This window comes from Oncorhynchus kisutch, linkage group LG22 (assembly GCF_002021735.2).
Source record: "Oncorhynchus kisutch isolate 150728-3 linkage group LG22, Okis_V2, whole genome shotgun sequence".
Taxonomy (NCBI): domain Eukaryota; kingdom Metazoa; phylum Chordata; class Actinopteri; order Salmoniformes; family Salmonidae; genus Oncorhynchus; species Oncorhynchus kisutch.
In genome coordinates this window covers 42,522,954-42,545,214 of record NC_034195.2, presented here as the reverse complement: position 1 = coordinate 42,545,214, position 22,261 = coordinate 42,522,954, and the positions used below count along the sequence as shown (strand labels likewise).

The window sequence follows — 22,261 nt, the reverse complement described above, 5'->3', positions numbered from 1 at the left end:
ACGCCGATTTTTTTTATTTTTACATTTTTAAATGTATTTAAATGTATACATTTTTTATTTGAAAACATATATATTTTTTTAAACGTTTACTTACCTAGGCAAGTCAGTTAACTTCTTGACGCACCCATCCCTTTAGCGGGATCATTTTCATCAACACCCGCTGAATTGCAGCACGCCAAATTAAATTACTAAAAATATTAAATTTTTATGAAATCACAAGTGCAATATAACAAAACACAGCTTAGCTAGTTGTTAATCAACCTAGCGTGTCAGATTTCAATACAGCTTTTCAGCGAAAGCTGAAAACGAGCGTTTTATGTAAGAACATCTCTCTCAGTAAAACAAAATATTACAAACACTAGCAGCCAAGTAGACTGGTCACGAAAGTCAGAAAAGCAATAGATTAAATCGCTTACCTTTTGATCTTCGGATGTTTGCACTCACGAGACTCACAGTTACACAATAAATGTTCCTTTTGTTCCATAAAGATTATTTTTATATCCAAAATACCTCCATTTGTTTGGCACGTTATGTTCAGTAATCCACAGGCTCGAGCGGTCATGACATCGCAGACAAATTCCAAATAGTATCCGTAATGTCCACAGAAACACGTCAAGCGTTTATTTATAATCAATCCTCAGGTTGTTTTTAAAATATATAATCGATAATATATCAATCGGGACTGTCGCTTTTTCAATAGGAGAGGGAGAAACAATGGCTGCCCCACTCTGCGCAAGCAAAACTCTGCGAACACCCAGCTATCCACTGACGCAATGCTATCTTTCTCGCTCATTTTTCAAAATAAAAGCCTGAAACTATGTCTAAAGACTGACACCTTGAGGAAGCCATAGGAAAAGGAATCTGGTTGATATCCCTTTTAAATGGAGGCAAGGCATCCAATGGAACAGAGCTTTCAGGAAAAACAGCACTTCCTGGTTTGATTTTCCTCAGGTTTTCGCCTGCAATATCAGTTCTCTTATACTCACAGACAATATTTTGACAGTTTTGGAAACTTTGAGTGTTTTCTATCCTAATCTGACAATTATATGCATATTCTAGTATCTGGGCCTGAGAAATAGGCCGTTTTCAAATAGGTACGGTTTTTAGCCAAAAATGTAAATCCTGCCCCCTACACTCAAGAAGTTAAGAACACATTCTTATTTTCAATGATGGCCTAGGCACAGTGGGTTAACTGCCTTGTTCAGGCGCAGAACGGCAGATTTTTACCTTCTCAGCTCTGGGATTCAATCTTGCAACCTTACGGTTAACTAGTCCAACGCTCTAACCACCTGCCTCTCATTGCACTCCACGAGGAGCCTGCCTGTTACGCGAATGCAGTTGAAGCCAAGGTAAGTTGCTAGCTAGCATTAAACTTATCTTATAAAACATTATCAATCAATCATAATCATTAGTTAACTGCACATGGTTTATGATATTACTAGTTTATCTAGCGTGTCCTGCGTTGCATATAATCGATGCAACGCTGGGGGATGATTTAACAAAAGCGCATTTGAGAATAAAGCACAATTGAAGCACGACTGTACCTAGCCATAAACACCAATGCCTTTCTTAAAATCAATACACAGAAGTATACATTTTTAAACCTGCATATTTAGCTAAAAGAAATCCAGGTTAGCAGGCAATTTCAACTCGGTGAAATAGTTTCCGGATTCGACCATATTAATGACCAAAGGCTCGTACTTCTGTGTGTTATAATTAAGTCTATGATTTGATATTTGATAGAGCAGTCTGACTGAGCGATTGTAGGCAGCAGCATGCTCATAAGCATTCATTCAAACAGCACTTTTGTGCATTTTGCCAGCAGCTCTTTGCAAGCACAGCGCTGTTTCAAGCCTATCAGCCTAATGGCAGGTGTAACCAATGTGAAATGGCTAGCTAGTTAGCGGGGTGCGTGCTAATAGCGTTTCACTCGCTCGGAGATTTGGAGTAGTTATTCTCCTTGCTCTGCAAGGGCCGCGGCTTTTGTGGAGCGATTGGGTAATGCTGCTTCGAGTATGGCTGTTGTTGATATGTTCCTGGTTCGAGCCCAGGGAGGAGCGAGGAGAGGGACGGAAGCTATACTGTTACACTGGCAATACTACACCTGCATTGCTTGCTGTTTGGGGTTTTAGGCTGGGTTTCTGTACAGCACTTTGAGATATCAGCTGATGTACGCAGGGCTATATAAATACATTTGATTTGAATACTAAAGTGCCTATTAGAACATTAATTCAACAAAGGTTAATGAAATACAAATGGTATAGAGAGAAATAGTCCTATAAATACTATATTAACTACAACCTAAAGCCTCTTACCTGGGAATATTGAAGTCTCATGTTAAAAGGAACCACCAACTTTCATATGTTCTCATGTTCTGAGCAAGGAACTCAGACTTTAGCTTTTTTACATGGCACATATTGCACTTTTACTTCTCCAACACCTTTTGTTTTTGCATTATTTAAACCAAATTGAATTTTATTTTTATTTATTTATTTATTTATTTATATAGCCCTTCGTACATCAGCTGATATCTCAAAGTGCTGTACAGAAACCCAGCCTAAAACCCCAAACAGCAAGCAATGCAGGTGTAGAAGCACAGTGGCTAGGAAAAACTCCCTGGCTGTGCCGGGTGGAGATTATAACAGAACATGGCCAAGATGTTCAAATGTTCATAAATTACCAGCATGGTCGTATAATAATAATAATAATAATAATAATAATAATAATAATAATAATAATAATAATAATAATAATAATAATAAGGCAAAACAGTTGAAACTGGAGCAGCAGCACGGTCAGATGGACTGGGGACAGCAAGGAGCCATCATGTCAGGCAGTCCTGGGGCATGGTCCTAGGGCTCAGGTCCTCCGAGGGAGAGAATTAGAGAACGCACACTTAGATTCACACAGGACACCGAATAGGACAGGAGAAGTACTCCAGATATAACAAACTGACCCTAGCCCCCCGACACACAAACTACTGCAGCATAAATACTGGAGGCTGAGACAGTATTGAACATGTTTCATTATTTATTTGAGGCTAAATAGATTTTATTGGGGTACTATATTAAGTTAAAGTAAGTGTTCATTCAGTATTGTTGTAATTGTCATTATTACAAATAAATTGTAAAAAATCGGCAGATTAACCTGTCTGGGGACGGAACCGTTCCGCTAGAGGAACCCCTCGCCAACAGCCAATGAAATTGCAGGGCGCCAAATTCAATCAACAGAAATCTCATAAATCAAACACACAAGAATTAGGCACCATTTTAAAGATAACATTCTCGTTAATCCAGCCACAGTGTCTGATTTCAAAAAGGCTTTACAGCGAAAGCTCCACAAATGATTGTTAGGTCACCACCAAGTCACAGAAAAACACAGCCATTTTTCCAGCCAAAGAGAGGAGTCCCAAAAAGCAGAAATATAGATAGAATTCATCACTAACCTTTGATAATCTTCATCAGATGACACTCATAGGACTTCATGTTAAACAAAACATGTATGTTTTGTTCGATAAAGTGAATATTTATATCCAAAAATCAAATTTTACATTGGCGTTATGTTCAGTAGTTCCAAAACATGCAGTGATTTTGCAGAGAGCCACATCAATTCACAGATATACTCATAATAAACATTGATAATAGATACAACTATTATACATGGAACTTTAGATACAATTCTCCTTAATGCAACCGCTGTGTCAGATTTCAATTTTTTTTAACTGAAAAAGCAAAACGTGCAGTAATCTGCGTTCAGACACACAAACCTGCCATGCAGATACCCGCCATGTTGTGGAGTCAACAGAAGTCAGAAATGGCATTATAAATATTCACTTTGATGATCTTCATCAGAATGTTCTCCCCAGGAATCCCACTTCTACAATAAATGTTTGTTTTGTTCGATAAAGTCCATAATTTATGTCCAAATACCTCCTTTTTGTTCTCGCGTTTAGTACACAAATCCAAACTCAGGAGGCGCGGGCAAGTCCAGGCGAAAGTTCAGACGTAAAGTCATATTTGAAGTTTGTAGAAACATGTCAAACGAAGTATAGAATCAATCTTTAGGATGTTTTTATCATAAATCTTCAATAATGTTTCAACCGGACAGTTCCTTTGTCTGTAGAAATGCAATGGAATGCAACTCTCATCGGAGCGAGCGAGACTGAGCTCATGGCACTCTGCCAGACACCTGACTCAAAATCTGACTCTAAATCTGCTAATTATATGCCTATTCTAGCTTTTAGGCCTGAGTAGCAGGCAGTTTACTCTGGGCACCTTTTTATCCAAGCTACTCAATACTGCCCCCCCAGTCCCAAAGAAGTTGAGGCAAACTTAAATCAGTTTTACCAAATGTTTACCAGCATGTCGCATGTGCAAGCAGGGGGGGAAAAAATCCTAGACCACCTTTACTCCACACACACCGATGAATACAAAGCTTTCCCCCGCCTTCCATTTGGCAAATCCAAACTTAATTCAATTTTCCTGATTCCTGCTTACAAGCAAAAACGAAAGCAGGACGTACCAGTGACTCGCTCAATAAGGAAGTGGTCAGATGACATGGATGCTACACTACAGCATTGTTTTGCTAGCACAGACTGGAATATGTTCCGGGATTCATCCAATGGTATTGAGGAATACACCACCTCAGTCATCGGCTTCATCAATAAGTGCATCGATGACGTCGTCCCCACAGTGACACTACGTACATATCCCAACCAGAAGCCATGGATTACAGGCAACATCTGCATCGAGCTGCTAAAGGCTAGAACTGCTGCTTTCAAGGAGCGGGAGACTAATCCTGCCGCTTATAAGGAATCCATTTTGCCCTCCAATGAACCATCAAACAAGCAAAGTGTCAATACAGGATTAAGATTTCATCCTACTACACCGGATGTGACAGGGCTTAAACTATTACGGACTACAAAGGGAAACCCAGACGCGAGCCTACCAGATGAGCTAAATGCCTTTTATGCTCGCTGTTCTGGATGACTGTGTGATAACGCTCTCGGTAGCTGACCTTTAAACAGGTTGACATTCACAAAGCTGCTGGGCCAGACGGATTACCAGGATGTGTACTCAAAGCATGTGCGCACCAACTGTCAAGTGTCTTCACTGACATTTTCAACCTCTCCCTGACCAAGTCTGTAATACCTACATTTTTCAAGCAGACCATCATAGTCCCTGTGCCCAAGGAAGCGAAGGTAACCTGCCTAAATGGTACTCCTGTCAGTAGCCATGAAGTGCTTTGAAAGGCTGGTCATGGCTCACATCAACAGCACCCCCCCCGGACACCCTAGACCCACTCCAATTTGCGTACCGCCCCAACAGATCCACAGATGATGCAATCTCAATGGTACTCCACACTGCCCTTTCCCACCTGGACAAAAGGAACACCCATATGAAAATGCTCTTCATTGACTACAGCTCAGCATTCAATGCCATAGTGCCCTCAAAGCTCATCAGTAAGCCAAGGATCCTGGGACTAAACACCTCCCTCTGCAACTGGATCCTGGACTTCCTTACGGGCTGTCCCCAGCTGGTAAGGGTAGGCAACAACACATCTGCCACGCTGATCCTCAACACTGGGGCCCCTCAGGGGTGTGTACTTAGTCCCCTCCTGTATTCCCTGTTCACCCATGACTGCGTGGCCAAAAACGACTCCAACGCCACCATTAAGTTTGCTGACGACACAACAGTGGTAGGCCTGATCACCGACAATGATGAGATGGCCTATAGGGAGGTCAGAGACCTGGCAGTGTGGTGCCAGGACAACAACCTCTCCCTCAATGTGAGCAAAACAAAGGAGCTGATCGTGGACTGCAGGAATAGGTGGGCCGAACAGGCCCCTCATCGATTGGGTTGTAGTGGAGCAGGTTGAGAGCTTCAAGTTCCTTGGCATCCACATCACCGATGAACTATCATGGTCCGAACATACCAAGACGGTTGTGAAGAGGGTGCGACAAAACCTTTTCCCTCTCAGGAGACTTATAAGATTTGGCATGGGCCCCCAGATCCTCAAAAGGTTCTACAGCTGCACCCTCGAGAGCATCCTAACCGGTTGCATCACCGCCTGGTATGGCAACTGCTCGGCATCTGACCGTAAGACGGTACAGAGGGTAGTGCGAACGGCCCAGTACATCACTGGGGCCAAGCTTCCTGCCATCCAGGACCTACAGTGCCTTGCGAAAGTATTCGCCCCCCTTGAACTTTGCCACCTTTTGCCACATTTCAGGCTTCAAACATAAAGATATAAAACTCTATTTTTTTGTGAAGAATCAACAACAAGTGGGACACAATCATGAAGTGGAACGACATTTATTGGATATTTCAAACTTTTTTAACAAATCCAAAAACTGAAAAATTGGGCGTGCAAAATTATTCAGCCCCTTTACTTTCAGTGCAGCAAACTCTCTCCAGAAGTTCAGTGAGGATCTCTGAATGATCCAATGTTGACCTAAATGACTAATGATGGTAAATACAATCCACCTGTGTGTAATCAAGTCTCCGTATAAATGCACCTGCACTGTGATAGTCTCAGAGGTCCGTTAAAAGCGCAGAGAGCATCATGAAGAACAAGGAACACACCAGGCAGGTCCGAGATACTGTTGTGAAGAAGGTTAAAGCCGGATTTGGATACAAAAAGATTTCCCAAGCTTTAAACATCCCCAAGGAGCACTGTGCAAGCGATAATATTCAAATGGAAGGAGTATCAGACCACTGCAAATCTACCAAGACCTGGCCGTCCCTCTAAACTTTCAGCTCATACAAGGAGAAGACTGATCAGAGATGCAGCCAAGAGGCCCATGATCACTCTGGATGAACTGCAGAGATCTACAGCTGAGGTGGGAGACTCTGTCCATAGGACAACAATCAGTCGTATATTGAACAAATCTGGCCTTTATGGAAGAGTGGCAAGAAGAAAGCCATTTCTTAAAGATATCCATAAAAAGTGTTGTTTAAAGTTTGCCACAAGCCACCTGGGAGACACACCAAACATGTGGAAGAAGGTGCGCTGGTCAGATGAAACCAAAATTGAACTTTTTGTCAACAATGCAAAACGTTATGTTTGGTGTAAAAGCAACACAGCTCATCACCCTGAACCTACCATCCCCACTGTCAAACATGGTGGTGGCAGCATCATGGTTTGGGCCTGCTTTTCTTCAGCAGGGACAGGGAAGATGGTTAAAATTGATGGGAAGATGGATGGAGCCAAATACAGGACCATTCTGGAAGAAAACCTGATGGAGTCTGCAAAAGACCTGAGACTGGGACGGAGATTTGTCTTCCAACAAGACAATGATCCAAAACATAAAGCAAAATCTACAATGGAATGGTTCAAAAATAAACATATCCAGGTGTTAGAATGGCCAAGTCAAAGTCTAGACCTGAATCCAATCGAGAATCTGTGGAAAGAACTGAAAACTGCTGTTCACAAATGCTCTCCATCCAACCTCACTGAGCTTGAGCTGTTTTGCAAGGAGGAATGGGAAAACATTTCTGTCTCTCGATGTGCAAAACTGATAGACATACCCCAAGCGACTTACCCCAGCTGTAATCGCAGCAAAAGGTGGCACTACAAAGTATTAACTTAAGGGGGCTGAATAATTTTGCACACCCAATTTTTCAGTTTTTGATTTGTTAAAGTTTGAAATATCCAATAAATGTCGTTCCACTTCATGATTGTGTCCCACTTGTTGTTGATTCTTCACAAAAAAATACAGTTTTATATCTTTATGTTTGAAGCCTGAAATGTGGCAAAAGGTTGCAAAGTTCAAGGGGGCCGAATACTTTCGCAAGGCACTGTATATACTAGGTGGTGTCAGAGGAAAGCCCATAATATTGTCAGACTCCAGTCACCCGAGTTATTGACTTTTCTCTTCTACCACACCGCAAGCGGTACTGGAGTGCCAAGTCCATGACCAAAATGCTCCTCAACAGCTTCTACCCCCAAGCCATTAGACTCCTAAAAATGGCCACCGGACAATTTACATTGACCCCCCCCCCTCCTCTTGTACATTTGTACACTGCTGCTTCTCACTGTTTGCTTGTTACCTATGCATAGTCACTTCGCCCCCACCTACATGTAGAGTTTACCTCAAATAGCCTGTACCCTTGCACACTGACTCGTTACCGATACCCCCTGTATATAGCGTCGTTATTCTTAATGTGTTTTTTATTTTAGCCTACTTGGTAAATATTTTCTTCTTGAACTGCACCATTGGTTAAGAGCTTGCAAGCATTTCGCGGTAAAGTCTGCACTTGTTTTATTCGGCCCATGTGGCAAAGTTTGATTTGATTTTAGGTTTAACTTCAAGAAAATTATTAAGAAATGTAGCCAGTTCTTCTTTCTATGACAATCATTAGAAATATGATGGCCATGCATAATTTTTGCAATAAAGACTGTAATTTCATTGTAAGCAATAGAAAATGCAAGTTTAATGGTTTTAAATGCAGGTTTATATAACTCTAAAGTGACCCCTGTAAGAGGGAGAGGTTGAAACGGAGGGTGTTTCATGAGGGATTTGACCTTTTTCATGGTGTTTCTTATTGGTGACTAAAGCTTTTTTATCTACTAGGCCTAAATGTAGTCAAACTGCTTTTTGAATCCAGTCAAGTGTGCAGCCCATGACTATTACTGTTGGATTAGATCAGAAATGTGTTGAAATTATACTGCTGCCTGTGACATGTATTTTAGGCCTTATTGTTTTATAGGAACATGTCAAGTGATTTTTCTGAAGAACCATACTTTGCCTAAAAGCTCTGTTTTTTTCAAAGTCACTACCCTGACTTTTCTCTATTCTCAATTGTTGTTCCTGCTGTGTACAGGCTGCTTCACTTCGCCTGCCATAAAGCTTACCTATATTCCTGGCATGTTTCTAAACTTATGGTAACCCTGGTTCTGACATCAATGATTGTTAATCCAAGGACTGCAGGAAAACCCTGGTTTTAAGAGCTTGGCTGGCTGGGCTGATGGGACAGTGGATGAGCAGTGCTCTCTCAGCTGGAACAGAAAACAATATTCCAATTTTTGCATCAAAGGCACGTTTAGCATGGCACCATGCTAAATGTGTTTTTAGTATGGCTTAGAGCACGTCTCAACCAATCACAATGCTTTCTTTTGACCAACCCGTTGTAGAATTTCTCCCTTTAAATGTGGTCAATACCATAAACACACAGACACGATCAAGAACAATTATTAGAGGGAAAACACAGGAACAGATTTCCTAAAGTAAATAATTTTCTAGCTGACGTCCTGGTGACTTGTCTTTTCTTTTTAACAAAAAAAGTAAAACTTCCCAGTTGTATCTATCTTTTGTTGCATTAGTAAAACCATAAGGGTGGCATATATTTCAAAATATATAGTGCGAACGGCCCAGTACATCAAGGTATAAAATGATTATATTTGAACATCTATTTTTGGGCTTAGTTGTGGTCAGTTTGCAGTGTACAAATGTATTATTTATCTTCCAATCATCTACTGTAGTTGCCTACCCTTGTTATTGATTGCCCTCAGTTTGTTAGATTGACCACGGTGGAGATCCTAGTGAAGAGCAGGCTTTATTCATAGTCATGCTCGTATGCTGGGTTGTCATGACAAAGCACACTTTGGTAGGGTATTTACAAAGTAATGCCCTTACGAAGATGACCTGTGTTTTCCTTTCTCCAACATTTTAAAGCTAGATTTATATTGCCAAGTTTGAATGACATTTCCAGCATCCATCCGACGCACGGTCACACTGCTCCTAACTCTAATTCACATATGAGACGATACCTGTTAATGTTAACTAGCTTACAGGTTTGCACTCTCCTTTCCTTTCTTCAACTATGGTTTGAGGTACATTACAGTTTGGATGAAGGAGTGTGTAAGAGATGAAGCATGATCCACTGCTGCTAGAAATAGCCCTCTGGTGTTGGACAGTGTTGTCTGACTCCCGTAGATGGTGAGCTGCTGGCAGGGGCCTCAGTAAGACATGCCATAAGTTTATCCCTGTGAGGTCACTGTCTCTTCTGGCTGATTTCAGATCAGTTTCTAGATTAAAAGACATGTTCCAGGCCACACTTTTTTTGTGGGGGTGTTTTTGTTCTCTTAAAAGTAGAATAATTTGCCTGTCACCTGACCTTAGGAATTTAGTCACTGGGTGTGTTTTCACTGCCCTGCTTTTCAGGTTTGGATGTTCTTTGGGCATGTGTGCTCTTGATCAGTTCCCACATGTAGTGAAAGTTCTTATGAGAAAATAAAATGTAACCCATTGAGATAGGAGAAAATGGAAACAATTGTATAAAAATGTGGATACATTTCCTAATTTAGATCTAATCATGAACACTGGTAACATGTGCATATTTTCAAACTATATATTTTGAAATATATGCCACCCCTATGGTTTTACTAAAGCAACAACAACAACAGGCCTGATCCTATATAGATACAACACAACTGGGAAGTTTGACTTTTTTTTGTAAAAAAAAAAAAAAAGACAAGTCACCAGGACGTCAGCTAGAAAATAATTTACTTTAGGAAATCTGTTCCTGTGTTTTCCCTCTAATAATTGTTCTTGATCGTGTCTGTGTAATCAAGGTATAAAATGATTATATTTGAACATCTATTTTTGGGCTTAGTTGTGGTCAATTTGCAGTGTACAAATGTATTATAATTATCTTCCAACCATCTACTGTAGTTGCCTATGCTTGCAGTAGGAACATTAGGATACCTGTAAATATGACATTATAAAGGTACTCCGGTAATGCAGGGTTTGCTCGTCAGTTAACCATTCTCTTGTGAGATTTAAGTTTTGAATTGTGTGGTTAGGATTTGGGTTAGGTGTAGTGTTTTTAGCGTACATTCCCTTTTGGATGTAGCGGTGGTTGCCTGTGTTCCTCCTGAGGTGCTTATTCCTATAATGCCTCAGAGTAAATGGAGCACTGTACTCTTTGAATAATTCAGCCAGCAGCTCAGGTGTGTGTGTGTGTGTTGATTAGGTTTCCTGGACAAGAGGAGAGGTCTGGAGTTACACAGCCCAAAAGTTTCCCTCCATGCAAGGATCTAAAGCAGCAGGCTATAACAGGCATCGTAGTGTACGTTCTGTTAAATTCAGGCGTAGGTTTCTTTGTCTTTTTTCTTCTTTTTTTTTGGTAGAGCATGGCACTTGTAACTCCAGGGCAGTAGGTTTGATTGCTGAGACCACCCATAAAATAGGCACGCATGACTAAAGCTGTGTCTACACTTGACAGTTCATGCAGCTTTTGTATTCTGAACACATGTGTCTACAGTATTCAGAGCCCCTCTTTCCACATTTTGTTACTTTACAGCCTTGTTCTACAACTGATTAAGTGTCCCCCCCTATCTAAATACAATACCTCATAATGACAAAGCAAAATCAGGTTTCATAGAAATTGTTTTAAATTTTTATTCATATAAGTATTCAAACCCTTTACTCAGTACTTTGTGAAAACACCTTTTGCCGCGATTACAGCCTCGAGTCTTGGGTTTGACGCTACAAGCTTGGTACACCTGTAGTTTGGGAGTTTCTCCCATTCTCTGCAGATCCTCTTAAGCTCTGTCAGTCAGGTTGGATGGGGAGCGTCGCTGCACAGCTATTTTCAGCTCTCTCCAGAGATGTTCAAGTCCAGGCTCTGGCTGGGCCACTCAAAGACTTGTCCCGAAGCCACTTCTGTGTTGTCTTGGCTGTGTGCTTAGGGTCGTTGTCATGTTGGAAGGTGAACCTTCGCTCCAGTCTGAGGTCCTGAGCGCAGGTTTTCATCAAGGATCTCTCTGTACTTTGCTCTGTTCATCTTTCCCTCGATCCTGATAGTCTCCCAGTCCCTGCTGATGAAAAAACATCCCCACAGCATGATGCTGCCACCACCATGCTTCACTGTAGGGATGGTGCTAGGATTCCTCCAGATGTGACTTTTGGCATTCATGCCAAAGAATTCAATCAGGATTTCATCAGGACAGAGAATTGTGTTTCTCATGGTCTGAGTCATTTGGGCTATTAGGTGCCTTTTGACAAACTCCAAGCTGGCTGTCATGTGCCTTCTACTAAGGAGAGATTTCCATCTGGCCACTCTACCATAAAGGCCTGATTTGGTGGAATACTGTAGAGATGGTTGTCCTTCTGGAAGGTTCTCCACAGCAGAACTTTGGAGCTCTGTCAGCGTGACCATCGGGTTCTTCGATTGCTCAAGGCCCTTCTCCCCCGATTTCTCAGTTTGGCCAGCTCGAGGAAGAGTCTTGGTGGTTCCAAACTTCTTCCATTAAAGAATGATGGAGGCCACTGTGTTCTTGGAGCTTCAATGCTGCATAAATGTTTTGGTATCTTTCCCTAGATCTGTGCCTCAACACAATCCTGTCTCTGAGCTCTACGGACAATTTCTTCTACCTCATGGCTTGGTTTATGCTTTGACATGCACTGTCAACTGTGGGAACTTTTATATAGAATGGTATATGCCTTTTCAAATCATGTCCAATCAATTGAATTTACCGCAGGTGGACTCCGATAAAGTTGAAGAAACTTCTCAAGGATGATCAATGGAAAAAGGATGCATCCTAGCTCAATTTCGAGTCTCATAGCAAATGTTCTGAATAATTAAGTAAATAAGGTATTTCTGTATTTTTTGTATACATTTGTCTAAATGTCCAAATCTGTTCGCTTTGTCATTATTTTAGAACAAGGCTAACAAAATGTGGAAAAGTCAACGGGTCTGAATACTTTTGGAATGCATTGTACATTCAAATGTCTACCGTGTCCTGTTTCTCTTTTCTTGTGCTATATTCAAATGTCTGTATGCATTTTGCAAATGGTGGAACAGGCTAAGTCTGTCAGTAGCCAACTACTGTAGCTAACTAGCCAGCTAATCTCTGTATCTATCCAGCTAGCTAGCAAAGCTAATGGGATTGCAAACTGGCTAGCATTTATGAAGCCAGCAAACACGTTCCTAACCTGCTAGCATTCATTATTATAATATTTTTGAGCGCAAGGCTATTTTTGGATGGTAGATTTGTGGTCCAGCCCACAGGGCTGTCAAATGCACGGTTTGCTGTGTCCGTGATGTTATTTTACAGCTGTTGTTGTTAGCAGTGCACTAAGCCCTGGCCCACTGAGGTTAGTGAGCAGGATATGAGCTGTGTACTTTTGGAGTGTTACGTCATGCCCATTTAAGTAAGGCTGGCACAATTACAGTATAATCATGTAACGTGATTATGGATGAAGGACCGTCATAAATAAAATAACCGTTATTTAAATAATTCCTGTTTTTTGTGTATGGAACGAACCGCTGACTGAAGATGGGGCGGCTGGGCATTTGTGTGGTTAAGACCGTTTCCTCAGTTACATGGCCACTTTACAAAATGATGAAACTTTGCTCATTTTTGAAACAACAAGGTGTTGTAGAAAACTAGTCATGTTGCCTAGGCAACACCCTCCTCCCTACAGCAGCAGCAGCACATGCAGTCCGGAGTGGAGAAGAGAAAATATGGGTTTACCTTTATTTATTTATCATGTATGTTATAATGCAGCTATTTGTCTGAACAAAAAAGGTCATCCATAATTCCATTACGGTCACAGCCCTGCCATTTAAGCTAATGCTGTGTATCATGTACTTATGCACTCATTCCTGATGGTGAACCACTTTTAATCTGCCGCTTCACTGCTAAGGCCTCCTGGAGGACTATGTCGTGGAAATTTCCTCTATTTACCACTCACATTTGCGAGTGCAGAGAGATGAAGCCCAGGTCTCTTATGCCTGACTGGATCGTGTGTGTGCTTTCCACATAACCAGCTTCTTGTGCCTGCTCAGAAAACCTTGCTGTTGCCTCTGGAGGATTCCTCCCAAATGATGGAATACTTCTGTCCTGTCGTCTAGCCGTTTCTGCATTTCTAGTTTAGACCTTGGAGAATTGTATTGTGCCTTTTTCATTGATAAAACACAGATTTCTTACATCATGCTTATTGGTCTAGTGCTGATAGCTGTGATATAGGCCTATTGGTGCAGTTTTTCTAATCTAGGCCTAATGCTATTCTTGAACTGGAAAGCTAGGCTAAATTCTATTGGCTATGAAACTAGTCAACAATGTCTTCTTGCTTCGAGCCAGATGGTAAAATGTTGATATTCCAGTCCTCAATTCTGCATTGTTAACCAGGAGGCACTGGTGTCTTATTGCCAAGAATCCTATAGGGTACTAGGGATATGGGTTCTGTACCATTTTGTAGTATTTTTAAAGCCATAAGCTTCCTAGAAAAAAAAATTAGAAGCAGTCTTCTTTGGGTACATAGATGCCTTGTACAGATGAAATGCTTGCATGCAGGCCTAGGCAGGATCAGTGTGGGTGCTGCTAGACAAAATGATAGGCCTAGCATTCACCAGAGAGATTTGCCTTTGCCACAGTAAAACTGAAATCCCTCACCATTATGCAACAGCACTGTTTTTCTTTCTCCTCCTCCCTCTGGTTCACAAAGCTCATTTTAATTTCTGCAGCTCATGCTCTCTCATGGCATACTTGATTGGCCTTAACATGTGCTGTTTTAGGTTGGACCTCATTCCATAGATCCAGGAATTTGAATGCTGCATCCTTAAAATCTGTACATTCTGTACTTGTACTTCATGTTCATGCAGTTTGTTGGCCATTTTGTTTTTACTTCAGCTCCAGTAAATTTTAAAACGTTCAGGGTATAATGTTTTACCACTTTCCCATGTGCCTACTAAACACTTCATTTGATTTCAATGCAAACTGTGCTTTTCATGACCTAAGTTTTGGTTCGTATCTAATCCACGGCCTGCATACATATTTCTTCTGATCTTATGTCAACAGATCTCAGAACTGTGGGATAACAAGCTGCCTCCGATGACCTAATCATGGGTTCAGCCTCCTTTGACCAGAGGCCAGTCTAAATGCCACGGCCTGGTAAATGACTTGAGTCTTGGTGTAATGAAATGCCTGGAGGGAATGAGAGCAGTTGATTTGGCATGGCGTTGATGATCAAACCGTGAAGACAAAACAGAAAATTTACACCAAAGGGTGTAGTAGAAACCATCCATGTAGCCACCAATTAGTTACTAATAGTGCAAATCATCTTGGTGTAGAGCTCTCGACCCATTTGCTCTACTTTGCATTTAGTGGTTCGTGTAATTTTGGCCCAGTAAGCATGTTGGCTGTCATGGTACTGTTGCTGGTATTATTTATTTCTTTACCTGTCAATATCAGGGTCTGTGGTGTTTGTTCTCATGCTCAGGATTGCACATATTTCTGTGATAAACCGTGTGTATTGCCTACATTCTTATCCCTTGGATTCATTCCCTTTCGCTACCTATGCCGCTTAGAAAAGCTGCTGTCCTCTGATGACCCAGGCTATGTTTTGAAAACCAAGCTGATCTTTTTTTGTGCTGGTATCCTTTGATGTCTGCTACAGATCCTAGCCGATGTTGTTGCTGTGTGGCTTCCTGTAATGCTGGAAACATGGGATGCTATTGCCCGCATTAAAGGGATACTTTGGGATTTTAGCATGCTAGCAGATACCCATAGACTTCAAGTCAGTGCTAACGCTAGTTAGCGAAACTACCTCTAACTTCCTTCATACTGAACACAGAGACAACAATGATAACCACATGTTCATCTAACACTGGGAAGTAGATAAAGGGCCTCATTGCCAAAATCCTGAAGTATCCTTTTAAACCCTGGAGATTGTTAGTACTCTACCCTCCTGTTTGATGTTTGAGCTGGGGTTTAGTTTTACAGGTGTGAAGTGGGTTTGTATGCTTAGTTGTCAGGGTCAATCAGACCAGTGGCACACTCACCGACTTGCTTATATTTACTCTACCACATTGTTTTAATGCATTGCCTAACTCCCTTTTAGATAAAGATGGAAGTTTCTATGGCTGTCTGAACCCACAGTAGAATGAAGGCTGTGTGGTCAGATCAACCAGGGCTGCTGTTTGATCAGTGAAACATGCCCTTGGCGGTATACATCATTAAAGTAGAAATGATCAGGAACACAATGGTCTGTGGCTGCATGATTAGGACCTTTTTTTAAAAAATTGGCACGTTAAATCAGGTCTTGTGATCATGGTTGGGCTGATGCCCTTCTGAAGTTAGTCTGAATGTCCTGTGTTGACAGACAGCAGATGGGGTCAATGGAGTGCTATTCTACAGTCTGAATGCTGCCTTAGGGCTGATCCTCAGGCTGGAATGCATCTTCTATGCCTTACCGTTCTCGACGAGATGTCACGTGACTTGAGTCTTAGGCGCAGCCCTAGAAAAGCTCCGATTGTCAAATGTTTGCCTGCCAACAGTAGATAGCACCTCTGAACAGTGTTGGCAGTCACTCTTGTGTTCATCCTTGTTTGGCATATCTGTGCTCTTTGCTTATGGTTTAGATTCCAAGTTATCTGTGCTAATGTTGCTATTTTGTAGAAAGCCCTTGTTGATACTAGCCAAGAAACAATTGAATTCACACTTCATAATCCCATACTGCCAGCCTATAGCCAAATGTTTAGCTAGCTGACATTAGCATATTCGCTATCTACCACAATATAGAATCGCTAAGGACACTGCATTAACTCTGCAGCTAACACGCCTGTTTCAGGGAAACGAGAGAATTCATTGTGATTTTTAAATATGCCAATACTAGCTACACCCCCCCCCTGGGTGTCACGTGCAATGACAGTTCCTTTCTCATCCCCTCCAACTTGATGACCAGGCTGTGTATTTATCTTCACAATCTGCAGACCAATATAAGTCAGACACAGGAAAAAATAAATCAAGGCATTTCCTCGTTGTGTGATTAGAAATAGAAACCCATTTCCTTCTGTTCTGTTGATTTTAGCCCCGACTTTCTAATGGAACCGCGTTGCTCTGAGGTTATGTTTGTGGTTCTGCCCTTCATTTGAATGGGTGGTCACAGCCCGACTCCCAGGGCCCAGACCAGCAGTTCATTATAATTAGGGCTGGGAATTGCCAGGGACCTCGTGATAAGATACTTTGGTGCCGTTGCAAGATGTTTTGCGATTCTCACGATTCTATATGTATTGTGATTAGGGCTGGGTCTTATACCGTATTTACTATATACCGGTATTGATGCACGGACTGGTTTGGATTTTTACTAAAACGGTATTTGATTTTTTTTGTTTGTTAAATGTGATATGCGGTGTGTAACTATACAAATGGACGTTTTCTCTCACGCTCTCTCATATATGTGAGTGTGATGCTTTCCAGATAGACCTAGTCCCACCCCCTGTCACTCAAGGAGCGCATTTGTTGCTTGACCATGACACTTTCATTAAGTGTGCGTGGTCAATGCAGCACATGCAACAATGTTGTTTCCACTTTGATCTTACTATAAATCCACAAGCGTTCTATAATTACAATATTAGTTTGTTTCTTACATCTGCAAACTGCTAGTTTGTATTTTCTTAGTAAGTTAAGCTAAATCTTATTAGCCACTAATGCTAATGGCTTGTTAGCTGGCTAGCTAATAAAAGTACTGAGTCAGAGCAAACGTAGCCAGCTAATACAGCCTGACACCAGTACTGGTGGAGGCTTAAATCAGCATGTTGTTTGTGCAACCGTATCTTCTAAATCAAAGAGGAATAGGGGAAGCATGAATATATTGGCTACGTGAATAAAGATTTAATGTAGCCAAAGATTATAGGGTCCACTAGGAAACACTGAACATCACTTTGGTTCCTACCCTGTCACAATAACTCATCCATGGTATTTTCATTTGTTGTCATGTCAAACACTGTATTCAAAGTGTCCACTGTAATTTATATTATAACTAGAATTATAAAAAAAACAACATATTTCCATGATTCCAAAAGTTCACCCAAGTGTTTTGATCTAAATCGCAATTGCAATATTTGGTCAAATTAGGGCCTACTAGTTTTGCCCATATCAAGGCAGTATGGAAATGCAGATATTGATGGAAATGCAGGAAATTATTTTTGGTTGAAGTTAAATTGAACAGTATAAACCAATCAGAATGGAGAAACTCTCATTGAAATAATTTAGTACTCAGAAAGCAAATGTAGAACTTTTATTATTCAAAAACATAAAATATTTTGGCCATATCGCCCAGCCCTATATGCGATTTTATTTTTTTAATGTGCCAAACATTGCTTGCTATATATATTATGTCTGCTGCAGAGCGATATGAGCGAGCATGAGAAAACAAGTTTGGGTTTGCTCATTATTTTAAAAGATGGAGAACAAGCTCCAGGATGAAAAATACTGACGTTCTGGCGCCGGTAGAGCCGATTTTTAGCTCTAGCTTACACTACAGTTGCAAAAAAATCAATACAGAGTCAAATATTGATATAATATCATCCAAAAGTAATATTGCAAAATGTAACTTGCATATTTCCCCATCACTAGCGTCTTTATCCTGTGGCTTCTCCAGTAGGAGAGTGGTTATCTGCTGGTGCACAGGCACTACTCATTGTTTCTTTAATGACCCAATCAGGCATGGAGGATATTTAATGGCTGTTGAGTGAAAGTAAATGATGCCCCCTTCTGTGGCTTGAAAAGCTTCTAGCTAGCCATCTTCCCTCCTGTTTATTCTAATTTTAAATTCCGATGTGCTGCTATTCCAACCGCTCTGTTGACATCGTGTTATATTAGCCATGTCAGGTCGGTCTGTTTTTACCCAGTTAATGCAGCTCTCATGTGAACGGTCCAGTTTATTTTAATTATGTAAATGGTTACCCCCTGGAGGCTTCACAAAGTGCTGTTCTCCATCAAATATAGTGTGTGTTGTGCAGGCAGCTTCTAGAAAGGCAGGCCATGGTTGCAGCCTTTATCACACTGCCAGAGTTGAGTTATGAGTGGTAGGCTGTCCCCGCTGGGAGTGAGCAACACACACACACACACACAGTCCAATACGTATACGCACACACAGGTTCAGCCACACACACATACACACTCCAGCCCCAACCCATGAAGAATGCACTAGCTTAGAGGAGATATGATCATGCCATTTTTCTAAATACCCAACTTCTTTCTTTCTTATTTATTTATTGGAAGCAGTGAACTCGTCTGTTTCTGGGTACTGGTGCGTTTGTATGGGGGAATTTTGGTCTTTCTGTGAATTTGGAGGGCAGTGAAATTAGTCTCCTGTTCTGCTGCAAGAGATAAGATATGCAATCGGGTGGTATTTGCTTCAAAGAGAGCTTCTGTCTTTTTGTTTTTGTTGCTTAGTTAATGGGCTAACCCGGGCTATAATCCATGACCCCTGTTAAGGCATCTCAATGGATGGTTGATGTACCATATTTTAAGCATTCTCCAGTTCCCAAGGTTTTCCGAAGAACACATGGCAGTGATGATCCGCTGTGGAGATCACTAGCTAGTCACCCAATGAGTAATGTTTGAGAACCATGGCAGGAGAGCAGCATGCTGTAGGGATGGGAGGGCTAATGTCAGATTGTCAGCACAGCTGGGTGCAGGTGAAGACAGAGGTTGAGAAACCCCCTCACAGCTCCCCCCTAATCTCCATTCCCCTGACACATGTAGTGTTTATTTCAGTAGATGGATTGTTAGGACAATGGTTAGATATATTCTGCTCCTGGGCCTGTGGAAGACACTTGTTTCCCCCAGAACAGCTGCATTTTTCAGAGTTCTCCTGACCCTGGTGGTGGTCAGATACACGAGTGTCACAGTAGCAAAGATTTTTTTATAACTAACCCAAGATGGACCACAGCCTGTCGTTTCCAATGGGAGCAAATTTAATGGATGGGCAGAACAAGCAAGGAGGTTGGCAGAGCCAGGCACAAGGTAGCGAGATCCTATTGTCGCGTTCTAGCACATATTTCCGTTAGGTAATGCCTACTCTGTGAAGTGCACGTGTGCAATAACTTAAATCGCCCTTGCACTCCTAAACAACGGCATTTTTCTTTTTTACTTTGGCAAATGGTAGTCTATTTAGTCCACTCTGATCGTAACAGATTGCAGGCTTCCCATATTTGGTGGTGAGTGGAAATGCCAACTAGATGCTTCAGATTTATACATTGGTTCTATCTGTGACAGTACCCAAGGAAGCATGTTCTCTGGAGACTGACTGGGGCTACCCACCATTAGCACATTAACATCCTGCTCAAACCTGGACGAATCTAATTTCTCGCATGATATCTAGGCAATATTAGTTAATGCTGTTGTGATTTAGGCGTTGGTGTAATAGAACATTTTGTAATAGACTCGTCTGAACTTGGCAGTAAGCACACTATGTACAGGAGTGATTTTCCCTCCACCCTTCCCCTTTTTACAGAACATTAAAAGAATGGAGAAGTCTGTCTCTTCTCTGGGTAACACTGACTTAATTTCCACATTAAGACAAACACTGAAATGAAGTTGATATTGAGTTTGTCAGTTTCCTCTCCTTTCCTTTAACTTCCTGCTCTTAACAGGAAGTTGTTAATTGTTGCTTCTTGTTTCAACCCATGGTCGAAAAACATGAACTATACTTATGTTCCTTTTAGACAGTCCTCTTTAACAGGCGTTGCTGCAAAACCTCAGCTATCGGGAAGTATGCGTTATCTCTTCACACAATGGTGCCTGAGGAGGCTAACGTTGAGCAGCAGTCCCCCTGTGGGTGTACATGATCTCCTCAGCTGTTGCCAGTGTGGTCCATGGCTGGATATAGAGTACACATCTGCCTCTGTGTTGTCTTATACTTAGGCTGTGAGCTGGGTGTGTGCTCATTTTGCACTTCTTTAGTCATTCTTTTGTCATGCCTTCCCTTGCTGAATTTGTTTTCAGCATTTATCCGCAGTCAGAGATTTCCTGTCAGCAGGTGGTCATTTGGCTGGGAGGTGAAACGTGTTAAACCGAGTGACGACAGTGTCACTCTATAATGGTTTCATTAGGGTGTTGTGTCTGACCATCGCTAGGCAACGGATGTTTCCTCTCTGTTGTCAAGGCTGCCACGTTGCATAGCCTTGGTTTTAAACTGGTAACTGATTGGCCATTCTTTTTAAAGGAAGTGGAACGCAGTAATGCCTGCAAAATTGCTTAATGGCCATCAAAGTCCACAAGTGTCATTCTTCAGCTTGATGTAACCAGTGTGTTCTCAATCCCAATATTTGAAGAAGAAATTCACATACTGAATTTTGTTTGTGTGACGTCATACATGAGGCCCCACAATAAATCATGTTAGATAATATCTTGAGTTTCCTGCCCCCTGATTTAAAACAAATCGAAAGCCTGCTGTGTGTTCTGGTCTCAGAATGGTTGTTGAAACTGCTCCCTGCTAACCTCTGTCCTGTTTGTCTTCCTTGTATACAGGGCTCCAGAGATCATCCTGGGCCTGCCGTTCTGTGAGGCCATCGACATGTGGTCCCTGGGCTGTGTCATCGCTGAGCTCTTCCTGGGATGGCCCCTCTACCCAGGAGCACTGGAGTATGACCAGGTAAATAAAAGTACCTGCTTAATAACCTCTAAAAGTTTGGGGAGGAGGGGGGTACTAAGCTAACATATATCATAAGGCATAAGGTTTTGAAGTGCCTGTCCTATATCTAGGAGATATAACGAACACAGCTGTATCTCTGTCACATTTCACCGCAGATGTGGAAGGGCAACATAGGTGGATGCGGTGGCTTGAGACACAGCAGCCCATGCAAAAAAACTTTTAAATTGACCAATGTTTTATTTTTTTAAGGATTTTTTTGTGAGGATTTTTAAAAATGTATTATTATGTTACTTCGCTTGATGTACATGTTTGTCAATAGATTTAAGGATTATATGCTCAGGCACACTGTTAGGATTGTCAAATGTTTGCCTGCTGAGAGTACTTAGCACCAACCTTGAAGCTGTCAGCCATGTTCAAATACTCCAGACCACGTGGCAGTAGCGTTGCCACTTTGGGATTTAACCCCTCTACTTACCTAGAGTCCAGTGAGCTCATGGATATCAGTATGAAAGAAGTTGGAGGTAGTTTAGTGAGCCAATGCTAGCTAGCATTTGTGCAATGACTTGAAGTCTCTTGTATCTACTAGCATGCTAGCAGTTACCATATACTTCCAGTCATTGTGCTAACGCTAGTTAGCAACTTCATTAAAACTGCTCACAGAGACATAAAAATGGTATCCATAAATTAATCCGGGTCCGGGGGAAGTCAAAAATCCTGAAGTATCCTTTTAAGCTTAGTTTGGCAATGCATGTTCCTGTGTGTGTTGCTTTGCCAATGTTGACTAACTAGCTAATAGGGATGTGCATCTTTCCCTTTCAAGAAGATTTGATATCAAGATAGATGGGATACAATAGAGGAATGATATGTTTT

General features: G+C 41.5%; 1 protein-coding gene across 5 annotated transcripts in view; it reads left to right on the top strand.

Annotated features, from left to right (window-relative positions):
• hipk3a (homeodomain interacting protein kinase 3a) overlaps positions 1–22,261 on the top strand; it is a 51,542-nt gene that overhangs the window by 9,903 nt on the left and 19,378 nt on the right. For all 5 annotated transcript variants that reach the window (XM_031801286.1, XM_031801287.1, XM_031801284.1 and 2 more), the window contains exon 3: positions 21,268–21,391. In XM_031801286.1, coding sequence (XP_031657146.1) covers positions 21,268–21,391 — 124 coding nt within the window. The remainder of the gene's footprint in view (positions 1–21,267; positions 21,392–22,261) is intronic.